Below are 13348 nucleotides of genomic sequence, written 5' to 3' on the forward strand. Positions count from 1 at the left end.
ATATACAGCTTGCCAATCAGTAATGCCCTGGTTGAACGGATATTTTCGAGAGTAACGTCTGTGAAAACTAAACTGAGAAATCTTGAATGGGAATGGGACTTGAGCTTTTGACATCAGTCTTGAGAATCAAAACATATCTTGAAGAAAATGTAACTTGTTGCTTGTCATTTGAACCACTCATGTCAATGCTTAAATATGAGTCTGCAATATACAAGAACGAGGTTGTGGATGCAGATCAAGATCTTGGTAATCTTCAACTGTAAAAACGTGGAAGGACTCCACACCCATTAAGCTTCAAACAGTAAATATTGGTAAGTTACCCTATTATCATATTGGTTAAATATATATATATATATATATATATATATATATATATATATATATATATATATATATATATATATATATATATACACTCGGATAGTAATCTTGGGCATAGCATTTTACCAAATCACCTCATTCTTTGGGGCACACGTGAGGAACACAAATGCGAACTTGTTCGCGAACTTGTTCGCATTATCACAGAGATAATGTTAATAAAACAATTAAAATCGTTTAATGTACTCTATATATCATAATAGATTACTTTGAAACCCGTATCAGTCACTAAACAAAAAATTGGGCTACTCTTATTACAAATTCGCTACTTTTAGCAATTTGAATCTGCCAACCCTGCTCCATACCGCCAGTAGTGTTCGACCCAGGAAGATACAGTGGAACACCTTCACTGCCCTCGATTTCATTCTATGTATCTTCTATGTATTTCATTCATTTCAGCGCTATGTATCTTACAGCGCTCGCGTCAGACTAGAGAGTGCCGTTCGTAGGCTGAATATTCCCCGCCTCACAGTTGCCGTTCTCCTTGACGGGGCAGGTGCGAGAGACGAAGACGTCCGTCATGACATCCTTCGCCATACCTTCCGCTTCATCCGTCATGTCCGTGGCCTGAAGAGACTATAAAATATGTAGCCTGACGACATTGTAGGGTCTATGGCCTGAAGGGACTATAGGGACCCCATCCCTCCGCTATTTCCCGGTATCGGGCAGCCGGGGCGCATCCGATCCCACGATCGTCGTCGCCCCTAAGTCAACACCACAACATCATAACAAACAGCAAGTTGCTCGAGACAGGCTACAGTCTCGTCCGTAGGTTGGAGACAGGCTACAGTCTCGTCCGTAGGTTGGAGACAGGCTACAGTCTCGTCCGTAGGTTGGAGACAGGCTACAGTCTCGTCCGTAGGTTGGAGACAGGCTACGGTCTCGTCCGTAGGTTGGAGACAGGCTACAGTCTCGTCCGTAGGTTGGAGACAGGCTACAGTCTCGTCCGTAGGTTGGAGACAGGCTACGGTCTCGTCCGTAGGTTGGAGACAGGCTACAGTCTCGTCCGTAGGTTGGAGACAGGCTACAGTCTCTTCCGTAGGTTGGAGACAGGCTACAGTCTCGTCCGTAGGTTGGAGACAGGCTACAGTCTCGTCCGTAGGTTGCATAATTCCCTCCTCACTGTTCTCGACGTGGCAGGTGCGAGAGACCGGGGCATTCGTTATGACATCCTTCGCTATACATTTCAATTCATTGGCCACGTTCGTGGCGTGATGAGGTTGTAGGGATCCCATCCCTCTTAAAATGTTTAAAAAATAAAATGTTTATTCAGGTAAAGTACATACATACAAGAGGTTATACAAAAGTTGATAGATTTATAGATAGAGCTAGTACATACAATGCCTAGAGCCACGCTAGTTCCTTGTGTCAGGTTGCCAGAGAGCATCCCATCCCTCGCTCTTCACCCCTTAGTTAATACAGTGCTGGAAATTCAGGATGGTTTTCAGAAACTGACAGCTAGAAGACTGCAGTAACCTAAAAAGGGAACATAGAGGCATTGTAATCATAAGCAGAAAGCTTGGTGGTAAGACTAGATGTTTTACTATGGTCAAAGGCATCTCTGAATCTCATTGAATCTGCAAACACTCCATGCAAATAAAAAAAGTGTATGGAACTCGCTTCCAAATGAATTAAAAAACTCCAACCAATACTTTATTCAAAACTTTAGTTAGTTTAATTCATTTATTATGCACCCCATACCCATCTTGTGGGTGGTAGTGGAAAGGATTACAGAGGCACATAATGGGGTCAGGGACTGAACCCCACAATTCATTTAGTTAATCAAGTTACAATCTTGATGAGCTAGTTACAAAATTCAGTATAAGTTGTCACAACATCAATGGGTTCGAGATCGACCACAAGTGCAGTTTCTAAGTTAAGCAACTGACATATGTGGAGAGCTAGTGTCACAATTGATGTTTGTCCTGCACACTGCCCTCCATCCAGTGGGCAGCGGTAGATAGGTTAGTCACTTACAAATCACAATAACGTAATACATCAAATGAACAAATCCACAAGGGCTGTGACGAGGATTCGAACCTTTTACCATGTCGTAGCTCGGTCGATTAAGGCAGCGTTTGGGATGTGCTCAGACGTAGGTTCGAATCCTTGTCACGGCCCTTGTGGATTTGTTCATTTGATGCATCACGTTATTGTGATTTCTGTGTGTAAGTCACATACCACTAAGGATAAAGAGAAAAAAATGCAAAACGAGAACAAGGTGAAGAAAACAAATCTCGGAACATCTGAAGCACTCCACTCTATCCCCAAAACAACAAACTAAGACTAAGTAAAGAAATAGAAATGATGCTAAAGTTGCAAGGATATAAAATCCAGTAGAGACAAAGGGAAGGGAAAGGCCATATGTGTAATAGAGAGGACTCCAAAATACTTTTTCTTCTATGCATAGCCTAGAACGAAAACCACATCTTGCATTAGGCCCTTATGGAAGGTTAATGGAACTCTCACAGATGACAACAAAGAAATGAGTGAAACACTGAGGCTACAGTACGATTCTGTTTTCGGTGAACCCTTGAATACATTGAAGTTCATTGATCCAAATGAATTCTTTATGAATGTGACACCGCCATTGAATCATATGTCGCCCTAATGCCACTTGAGTCTGAAGTAGCCATAGACAGCATGCCCATGCATCCTGCACCAGGCCCGGACTCCTGGAATTTTGTATTCACCTTAGACAAAAATATAATTCTGTATTCCCCTTAGACAAAAATAGAATTCTGTATTCACCTTAGACAAAAATAGAATTCTATATTCACCTTAGGAAGTAACCTGCTTAGAAAAGTTTTTTCACATTGACTCTTAACTCACGAATATTTGCAGGGTTATTAATTTTCCAAAAATTTTTATAATTTGGTTCAAATAATTATTACACATAGTAAACAAGTTGTTTGCTCATATTCCTAATGAATGCCAAACTTTCTCCTTACAGTTCATCAGCAAGCTGTTCCAAGTGTGAATCCTAAATATTTAGAAGTTTTATGTAAAGAATTTCAAGAATCTAAAATTTACAATCTAGAGAGCAGTGATGGAAGATAAGATATTGAGAGATATTGTTCAATTGCTACAAGATGTACAATGGTTGTATAACTTTCCTGTAACTCAGGTGGGTTTAACTAAAATTATGACGAAAAAAAAGTGTATTCAGTGTAGTGAAAAACTCCTTTCTGAATCTGTCCTGAGATGCTCTCTATGCCAGAACCTATTTTATTCACACAAGACTGTTATTTCTTGTCAGTCTCTTTGACCTTATCTCTCATTTCTCAAAGGCATTTCTCAAATGGTCTTCTCTATCAAGTGATTAGGGATGCATGACTATGGTGAGTCTAACTTGAGCTACCACCAAGTGACTAGCTTGCAATAATTTAAAATAGGGTTCATTACATAAACACCCTTTGAAAAAAATACCGGTACAGTAATTAGAAATTTAAGGAAAACAAGTATTGCTTTCCTATCTACTAACATGTAATCAAAAGTTACCCCATCCACCACTAGGAGAAAGCACTGGTTGCCACAGCATTGTTGATGGTGTTAAGACTACCCAAACAAGCTCATGGATGAGGGGACAAAATGGAGAAAAAAACAGGCATCCTAGGGACTGGTTTAGAAAGTACAGTATTGTTTCACTACACTCAACTTTCTTTTTCTCAGCTAAGGCCTTCCTATTTCTGAGCTAAGGCCCCTCAAATACTCCATGAGCCAACTCTACATGGATGCAAGGCTATGGAAACTGCAGAAAGATACAACAATACAGTACTGTATAGGGAATCTTAGCCATGCCAGAAAGTTAAGCCAGCCAGGGCTGCAGGGAGGAGAAGCACCACCCAAAGTTGCTGAATCAACCAGGAACCTAAGGAAGTCGGGGCAGTTGAGTGGGCTGGAGAGAATACCTGGATAATGTTTTGGGAATTCTTTGCTCCCAGAGCCTGGCCTAGAGGCCAGGCTCGGCCAGGGCTTGTGTTCCAAACCACATTATGGCATAAAACATGTCATTGAGAAAATCAATTGGGGTGTTGAGGTGACTTAAACCAGAGATCAAGGTACTCCCAGCTGCATACTTTACCACTGTACCATGACTCATTATAAGTTATGCAACCTGGGATTCCACTGAATTGACTTTCTCATTGATATACAACATCATGTTAGTGTGATTTTTTTGTGTATTTATGTGTCGGTGTTATCTGAGCTACTTGGTGTTAGACTGATTTTGACAATGTCTCGGTCACAAAACCTTGAAAAACTGTCGGTTAAAGGCAGAGGTAAATTTGGTGAAGAAGCAACTACACTATAGCTTCTCAGGGAGGAGAAAATCCTACCAGTCAGTACCTTCTACAAGGAAAAAGAGAAGGTGATTGAGAATTGAATTATCATTGGCAAGAAAAACCCCTTCAGAATTAATCCTCAACATGCAAGTACAGTATCATCAAAATTGTCACCTCGCCTGTGCACCAAAAAGAATGTTATCTAGGCATAGATTCAAAGACTGGCAGGAAAAATGAAATTGTAATTTGACCATAACTGCAGGCCCCAGACTTCTAGATACCTGTTAACTTCTAGGTGAACAGAGGCATTGGGTGAAAGGAAACATGCCCAACCGTTTGTGCTGTCCGAGGATTGAACCTGGATCCCCAAGATGCTAGTCAAGGATAGAGACCACTGTACTTCAACACACATTTTTGTTTAATTTGCCAAGTACTGTACTGTACTTTTACTGAAATCTACACCAAACATAGTTTGTACCTTCATAAACTTTCCATAAAGAAGCAGCTTTGTTTAGATGTAATGATCTGTTCTTGTTTGAATTCCTATATAATATTTTGAAAATAAGTAAGATACTGTAGTTAAAGGTGACTGTAATTGTTTGTATTATTATTATATACAGAATTATTAATTATTTATAATATATGCAATAACTCTCAACTATCTCCACCAGGTTTTCACTAGAAATGTGTTTTCAAAAATGCCAGATGAATGGAAAGAAGCGCTGTCTGAACTTCCACTTGAGGTTCTAAATGGCATTCCCCAGTTTAAAAGTCAGGTAAATGTGCTTTCAAAAGTGCCTTGAATTTCACATTTTGGAAGAAATTTTAATATCCCAAAAATACTTTAATTTAATTATTAAAGATGTCAGAATTTATATAAAGCTTTACATTAACATTTATTACATTAACAAAAATATATAAAACAAAAATCAGCATTGGATGTAATGAAATGCCTCTTTCTGGTAGGGCCTTTGGGGCTCCTTAAGCTATCTCACTTTGATGACTTCTCCCTACTGAGTCACATTAATGGGCCATTAGTGGGCCACAGTGTGTGGCCCACCCAGGACCAGAGCCACAACCTGGCTCCCTCAAAGGCACAGGAAGTGTGCCAGAAAACATAAGTTCCAATTGTGCTGGCTGATGCAGTATGAAGCACTGTCTGGCTGTGTACGATTGTGTTCGCTGGCACATTGAAGACTTTGGGAGCAGCACAGGAATCTGTTCAGAGAATTGTTGTTCATATTCTTAAAGCTTATTTTCCTCAAAAACATAGGAATTGAATAACTGTGTGAAGTTTTAAATTAGAAACAGAAGTTTTTAAGTTATTGAAGTTTGATGTGCTAGGCTTATGCAAGACAAAGGTAAAAAAAAATTAGAAATAGCACGCCAGTTCACTTAGTGCAGTATGTTTACCTTTCCATTGCAGGGCACCATGCTTGATCCCCTTGTGTAATATTTCAAACTTCTTTTTGTATATTACTCTAATTACATTAATAATTACATTTTCAGGTACACTGGCCATCTTCCCTTAAGTCATTTTTGGAATCATGTGAGAGACTTTCCTTGCAACATCTGGCTGTTCATCACCATAGGCAGTCCATGGCAATATTGGGCTCCCAGAATGTGCAGCTGCCACAGAAATTTACACATGGAATGTCTGTGAAAAAGAAACACGAAGTCACATCTCTCTTGAGTTTAATGAAACGACTTTCAGAGATTACTCAAAGTGTTCACGTCCTTGATATTGGAAGTGGCATAGTGAGTATTTATACATTCTTAATTAGTTTTTAGGTTTTAAATTTGTGCAAATCAGCAAACAAAAGTAAGTGGTATAAATTGAAAATATTAGAATTTAAAATATTTGGGGGAGTATTTTCTGAGCTATTCCATTAGTTCTTTCCTTAAGACAAGATTCAATTGGCCTCTAGAGAGGATCAGCAGCAGGCGGGTCAACATTTTGCTCCAATCTGATGAGAACCTTTCAAACCTTCCTTGTCTCTTCATTCTTCAATGTTGCTGGGTAAACATCGGAGAATGTTCAGTCTAGCCAGAATTAGACAGGAAAGTGTTTCCATAAAACACAAAAGCCTACTCCACGTTACTGACACAGAGATATGCAAGACACAACTCCTGTGTTCTGCTTGGATGTTTTATTAATTATTTATCATTTGTTTCTCCTTATTTACAAGAGTATGTTTGTTGAATAACTTGATACATCACATAATTCATAAAAACTGCCACTAATTAAATTTGTAACTTGCATCAAATTCCAGCAAATCATTATAAAAAAATCTATATTCCATCAGATCATTGTACAAAAATCTATATTTCCATCAAATCATTGTACAAAAAATCCATATTTCATCAAATCATTATCAAAAAAACTTTTAAAAGAAGTCTATTTCATCATTTTCATCGGTCAAACCAAGCCCGGGTTTCACTCCACTGTTTGCATCATTAAACATCGGAACATTTTGAATAAAATTTGTTCCATCTTACTAAAGGAAGGCATCCGCCATCTGTGGTGTTCTTGAGGACTCCTGAATAGACCTAACCATGAATCATGACAATGGTCCCTTTGGTGATTGGTTTACCTGGTATAAACATTACAACTATATGGAGATGTGGAAACGATATGAATATCATTGGTATACATATCTTGTAATTATGAAATTTTATAGTGACAATGACCACATTTACTTAGTAATATTCATGACGACAAGGTCATTCACCTAGTAATGTAACCATGAAATGAGAGCAGGATTTTTTTCAAGGGTCTGGGTAAACTCCATTACATCAACATAGAGTTATTGTATCTTTATTTGCATCATACGTGTAAAACCCAAACAATAATTGTTTAAATCATCATATGATAATAACCGCATTACCCCATGAATCAACATATGATGATAACCGCTGTCTAAGGGTTAATAATCTTTTGTGTTGCTAAGTTGCACCTTGGCACATTTTTTTTTATGTTTTGTGAAAAGTTCTTTTCTATCTTCATTCTAGGCTGGATTGAGTATTCTGCAATGGCTTCCTAATATCAGTGTGTGATCCAACCGAGATGGTTTGAAGGTTTCTTATCGGACTTGTGTGGAATGCTACCCAACAATTGATCCTCCCCTAGGGACCAATAGGATCTTGCCATAGTTCTGACTATGAAAAGCTAAAAAATGAGCTTTCATAAATTTCTAATCTAGCTTTAGGGAGCTTTTAGGTACCATGAATATCCATCTTTTTTTGTTTTTCATATGTAATTATTATCATATTTTTGAGCTTTGTGTATGATACTGGTAATTGTTTTCAATTCAAGGGATATATGGACACACTTCTTCACTGCATGCTCAAGCTTACTATCATTGGGGCTGAAAGTGATAATAAGAATGTAAGAAGTGCAAATAAGAGACAGAGGGAACTCTTGGGCAAGTGTAGAGGTGTCCGGCACATGACGTGGACTCTGGCAGATGATACCTTGACCATTCGTAAAGCCAAGGAAGTGCTATTAGAGTTGATTCACCGAAATGATATGTGTACGTGTCAGCTTAAGAGGCAGTGTATAACACCTGGTAACATGAGTAAAAATCCATCAGTAGTTGTTGGTAATGAATGTGAAACCAATGCATCAGCGGACAGTGGTGATCAGGCAGAAACAGCTGAAGGTAGTGTTCATGCAGAGACAGGCAAAGGTGATGATCATAAAGAAACAGCTGAAGGTGACAGTCAGGCAGAGATAGCCAAAGGTGATGATCATGCAGAGACGGCCAAAGGTGACACTAATGCAGAGATAGCCAAAGATGATGATCACTCAGAGACAGCTGAAGGTGACAGTCGTGCGGAGACTGTTGAAGGTGACAGTCATGCGGAGACTGCTGAAGGTGACAGTCATGCGGAGACCGCTGAAAGTGACAGTCATGCAGAAACAGCTGAAGTTGATGATCATGTAGAGGCTCTGGCTCATGCATTAGATGGTTATCCTCCCAAATCTGCCATACTCTTTGGCCTTCATGCATGTGCTGATCTCTCCCCAATCATGATCAAAATATTTAAAGATTGTCCTGAAGCCTCTTCACTTGTATTGCTGTCATGTTGTTACCATAAGATGCAGCTGTTCAAGGAGGACAAAATTATGCAACTGCCCAAGAAGAACAAGATGCAGTTGCTCAAGAAGAACAAGAGGCAGTTGCTCAAAGGGAATAAGCAGCAGTTACTTAAGGAGGACAAGAAGGAGTTACTCAATGAGAACACAGCTAAACAGAGTGATGACATAAATTCCCCTAGAAATTACAATACTGAAATGTCTTGCTCAAATGCCAGTGGAAATTATGAAGACTCTGATGAGAGCACGAATGTTAAAAAGCAGTTTAAACAACTAGGTTTTGAAGAAACAGAGAACAAATTTACTGATGATAATGGAGATGATTTTATCAATTTTCCCATGAGCACAGCTTTAAAAAATATTCTTAGGGAAAATGAGTTTCAAATGTCAGTGTTTGGTTTGCGACTTGCAGCGCAGGAATCAGGGCTACGATGGATTCACCAAACGGAGGAAAATCATGAAAATCACAAGAGAAATGTTGTGTATAGAGCACTTCTTGAAGCCTTCTGTATCAGAGGTAAATAATGTTTTTGATAATGCTAGCATTAAGCCAGCATATTATTTGCAAGTACAGTAGTGTAGATTTCATCTCAATGTCTAGTGGCCCATATTTTTTAATCAGTCAGTTAGAGCTGTGTGAAAGTTAAAAAGCCTTTGGCATCATTGAAGGCTCCTAATTTTAGAGGAAGATGCATTCTTGGGGAGACAATATAAAGTAATGTGAACATCTTTGGAAGAGTCTGATGGAATTGTAATCGCATCATGGGTCATGCCAGACGCATGCATAACTTACTGGGCCATGACTCATACTATAGCTGTACACAAGGCTATAGTATGAGTCCTATAGCCTTGTATAGGAATGAGTTTCATCATTCTTCAACATATTTACTACTACTACATAAGACTGCTCCCTGGGAGTAATTGAGTTCAGGTATGTTTATTTAAACAAAATACAGTATATCTCAATGCAGTACATTTCTACCCTTTCTCTACTGGGAGACTATCATATGCAGCACAAGCATATTCACACACTAAAAAGAAAGAAGAGTTAAGGGAGAGTTTGTGTACACTGAATATGTTCTCTCTTTATTTCCAGAGGGCTTCACTTTGAGAAAACTCCGTCGTCGTTGTGTAAGGAAATATCAATTTATAGACTTTAGCGATTATATTAAAAATGTTACTATGAATTATGAATTTCTACCATCAAAAGACAATGTGCATATAGCAAGATCAAATAAAAGTAAAAATTGTAGTAAAGATGATATATTAGTCATACAAGGTAAGGAAAATAGTCATAAAGCAGTAATGGGAGAAAACCTGCCTGAGACTACTGAGCCCTCGCCATGTCAAAGTCATGAGACATTAGAGACACCGACCATAACGCAAGACTATATAAAATGTGCGTTAGAACAATGTTATGATGACTACCACCACTTATTTCCATTGATTGAGCCGCTCACTGGCCTGCAGTTGGCCTTACAGTCGGTGTTGGAGGCATTAGTGCACGTAGACCGTCTAGTTTACCTGAAAGAGAGCGGATTTCCAAATGTGTGGATGGAGGAGGTGTTTGATGCCGAAATGTCTCCCAGAAATATTGCTTTGGTTGCTGTCAGGTAAGTGTCTTTTAAGGCCTTGTTTTACATTCCATGCATCTGTTGCTAAATTTTATTTTTACCATCCATGTAAAATGAGACTTTTGATAAACTGCTGGCTTCCTGTCCCCTCCCCCTGTGGCTATTTAATAGATGGTTGCCCTCAAGTCAATTTAGGTAAATATATATTAGCTAATGTATCATATAAATATAGTATTAAGAAATATCCTAGAAATGTAAAACAAAGTAGCTATTTTATCTTAAGTTATGCCTGAAATGCTGTGCATAACCAGTGTTTTATAAATTATATATAAATATAGTACTGTATCTACTAAGTAACCACTAATCTGATTCTCTGTATACAAATACAGTACTGTATTACTAAGTAACCACTGCAATTTAATTCTAAGTACAGTAATGTATATCTTATAAGCAAATATATTGTTATATTGTTCGCATAAACTTGAATAAAATTTTCGTTTTCTTTCTGTTAATTTAGATAATGTACATACTGTATTTCTAAGGTATCTCACTTGTTTTCTTTCTAAGATGAGTTTGCACTCTTATGGAAGGCATTGTCCAGTCAGGCAAAACAACATTGTGACCACTGACTCAATTGTGTTGTGAGATGGGTAGTATTGGTGTGGTGAGAGAGGTATTGGTGTGGTGAGAGAGATATTGGTGTGGTGAGAGAGGTATTGGTGTGGTGAGAGAGATATTGGTGTGGTGAGAGAATTAATGGTGTGGTGAGAGAGGTATTGGTATGATGAGAAGGGCAGAATTGGTGTGGTGAGATGGGCAATATTGGTGTGGTGAGAGGGGTATTGGTGTGGTGAGAGGGGTAGTATTGGTGGAGTGAGAGGGGCAATATTGATGTGGTGAGGGGGGCAATATTGGTGGGGTGAGGGGGGGGCAGTATTAGTGGGGTGAGATGGGCAATATTGGTGGGGTGAGAGGGGCGATATTGATGTGGTGAGGGGGGCAATATTGGTGGGGTGAGGGGGAGGGAGAAGTATTGATGTGGTGAGAGGCAATATTGGTGGGGTAAGGGGGGGAGAAGTATTGATGTGGTGAGAGGGACAATATTGGTGGGGTGAGGGGGGGGGAAGTATTGGTGGGGTGAGAGGGGCAATATTGGTGGGGTGAGATGGGCAGTATTGATGTGGTGAGAGGGGCAGTATTGATGTGGTGAGAGGGGCAGTATTGATGTTGTGAGAGGGGGCGGTACTAGAGTGGGGGAAGAGGATCCCATGCCACATCCGTACCTTGTAGTGCGTGAAACCAAAGGTATAGTATGGAATGGAAAAGGAATGTAAGGAAATACTCGTACTCTGTATGGGTGACACGTGGAAGCACGGAAAGGTGTTGAAGCCACCTCCATCCTCACCTTTAAGCTTAGATTCGACATAGAACTCGAACGTCAGAAAGGTTATAAGGCAGCAGATACAACAAAGCTGACAGGTGGGGCCAGAGAGCTAGACCTGTCACTTCCCTGTTGTCATTGATTGGTAAGTACTGATAGGTAAGTATTGATGTTATTGGGGAGGTGTGAAGTCCGCAGTTCTTGTTGCATGTTGTTGTCATTATTAATCGCACAGTGTGCGCGAGGCTCAGTTTACTGCAGTTTATGCAGTGGCCACGACGTGCAGTGTACTTTAGGAACTGTATAAGGTATAGTATGCATATAGGAGATTCCTCTAGAGACATAACAGGAGTTGTCACCTGACATCGGAAAAATGTATGACACAATTACATATTGTACCCTAATGTGTTGGCCGTCCGTCATATTGCAACAATTTCATTCGTTTTTATATCAGCATAAAAATATCCTGTAGATATGAATATAAATAATGTGCAGCGAGATGTGTTAGTGTGGTGGGTCAACAAGACTGCTCCAGACTTGTCTGGTCTTGGTAATGGCGACAAGTCCGTCAATATTGTGTCTACCGCGCAGCACCCACTTACGACTTCCTCAAGGTCACCACGGCTATAGTCATTCCAACCTATCCCTGGATGCAACCCACTACATTTGTCCAAGTTCCGGGTACCTATTCACTGCTAGGTGAACAGAGACATTAGGTGAAGGAATTTCTTTATAAGTAAACTTACGATCTCGCGAGCACTTATGCTTACAATGATGGTTCTATTTTAATGGTATGAGGGGCACACTGCAGCAGCCTGTAGAATGTAGAGAGAACAGATGTACACTCAGACTATTAGTGTGAGACTAGTAGTCTAGTAGGCCACTGGAGACATGCACCCTGCACGCAGGGTGCAGTCGCGCCTCCACAGATCTCCAGTATCAGCTCTTGATACTGGTAATGGCTCAAAAGGGCCACCACTTACGGGCTATTCATGCCCGTGCCACCTTTTGGGTGGCTTAATCTTCATCAATCAATCTAGTAGGCTTAGCTCCACACATACAGAATTTAGATGCACTACAACTTGCCACTTACTTGCCCTACTAACCACTTAAGTTAACTTGCCGCTACTAACTTAACACTAAGAACAGTGGAGGAGTATTTTTCTGTGATTCAAAGTCGGCTCTTCAAGCACTTGAAAATATTCTTATTTTTCTTCATATTTATCATTCGTCATATTCTTGAGAAAATGTTCTTCAAGCATGCAGAATAGAGACTAGGAATGTTGTTACATCAATTATGACTACCTACCTTGTCTACCTTGTGTAGCTTCCGGGGATCAACAGCCCCGCGGCCTAGTCTCCGACTAGGCCTCCCGGTTGGTCGTCTGGTCAACCAGGCTATTGGACGCGGCTCCTCGCAGCCTGACGTATGAATCACAGCCTGATACGACCAGGTATTAAATAACATAATTAATTCACAGAGCAAGAATTTCAGTCTTATTTGTATGAATACCATCTCACATAGATTTTGTTCAGCATGATGACTGGAGGGTAGAAATAGCCTAAGCTATCTTGAGATGATTTCGGGGCTTTTAGTGTCCCCGCGGCCCGGTCCTCGACCAGGCCTCCACCC

General features: G+C 39.9%; 2 protein-coding genes across 3 annotated transcripts in view; both read left to right on the forward strand.

Moving 5' to 3' along the window:
• The first annotated feature begins 784 nt into the window (after nucleotides 1-784).
• LOC123772453 (uncharacterized) lies at nucleotides 785-10838 on the forward strand. The gene is made up of 6 exons (XM_069326027.1): nucleotides 785-1176; nucleotides 3332-3505; nucleotides 5333-5437; nucleotides 6171-6419; nucleotides 7978-9277; nucleotides 9857-10838. Exons 2-6 carry the CDS (start codon nucleotides 3428-3430, stop codon nucleotides 10375-10377), a joined length of 2253 nt encoding a protein of 750 aa, XP_069182128.1. The 5' UTR covers nucleotides 785-1176; nucleotides 3332-3427; the 3' UTR covers nucleotides 10378-10838.
• Nucleotides 10236-13348, forward strand: part of LOC123772452 (NFX1-type zinc finger-containing protein 1) — a 41116-nt gene continuing 38003 nt past the window's right edge. The window contains exon 1 of one of the 2 annotated variants that reach the window (XM_045765636.2): nucleotides 10236-10373. The gene's annotated coding sequence lies outside the window, so the exon portion shown is untranslated. The remainder of the gene's footprint in view (nucleotides 10374-13348) is intronic. The other variant, XM_045765635.2, reaches the window with a different exon arrangement.

The sequence above is a fragment of the Procambarus clarkii genome, chromosome 17 (assembly GCF_040958095.1).
Source record: "Procambarus clarkii isolate CNS0578487 chromosome 17, FALCON_Pclarkii_2.0, whole genome shotgun sequence".
NCBI lineage: Eukaryota > Metazoa > Arthropoda > Malacostraca > Decapoda > Cambaridae > Procambarus > Procambarus clarkii.

Coding starts and splice junctions, on each gene's coding strand:
- LOC123772453 (XM_069326027.1), top strand. CDS start 3,428: ATGGAAGATAAGATATTGAGAGATATTGTTCAATTGCTACAAGATGTA. Junction 5,438..6,170: donor TTCCCCAGTTTAAAAGTCAG/GTAAATGTGCTT, acceptor TTACATTTTCAG/GTACACTGGCCATCTTCCCT. Junction 6,420..7,977: donor TTGATATTGGAAGTGGCATA/GTGAGTATTTAT, acceptor TTTCAATTCAAG/GGATATATGGACACACTTCT.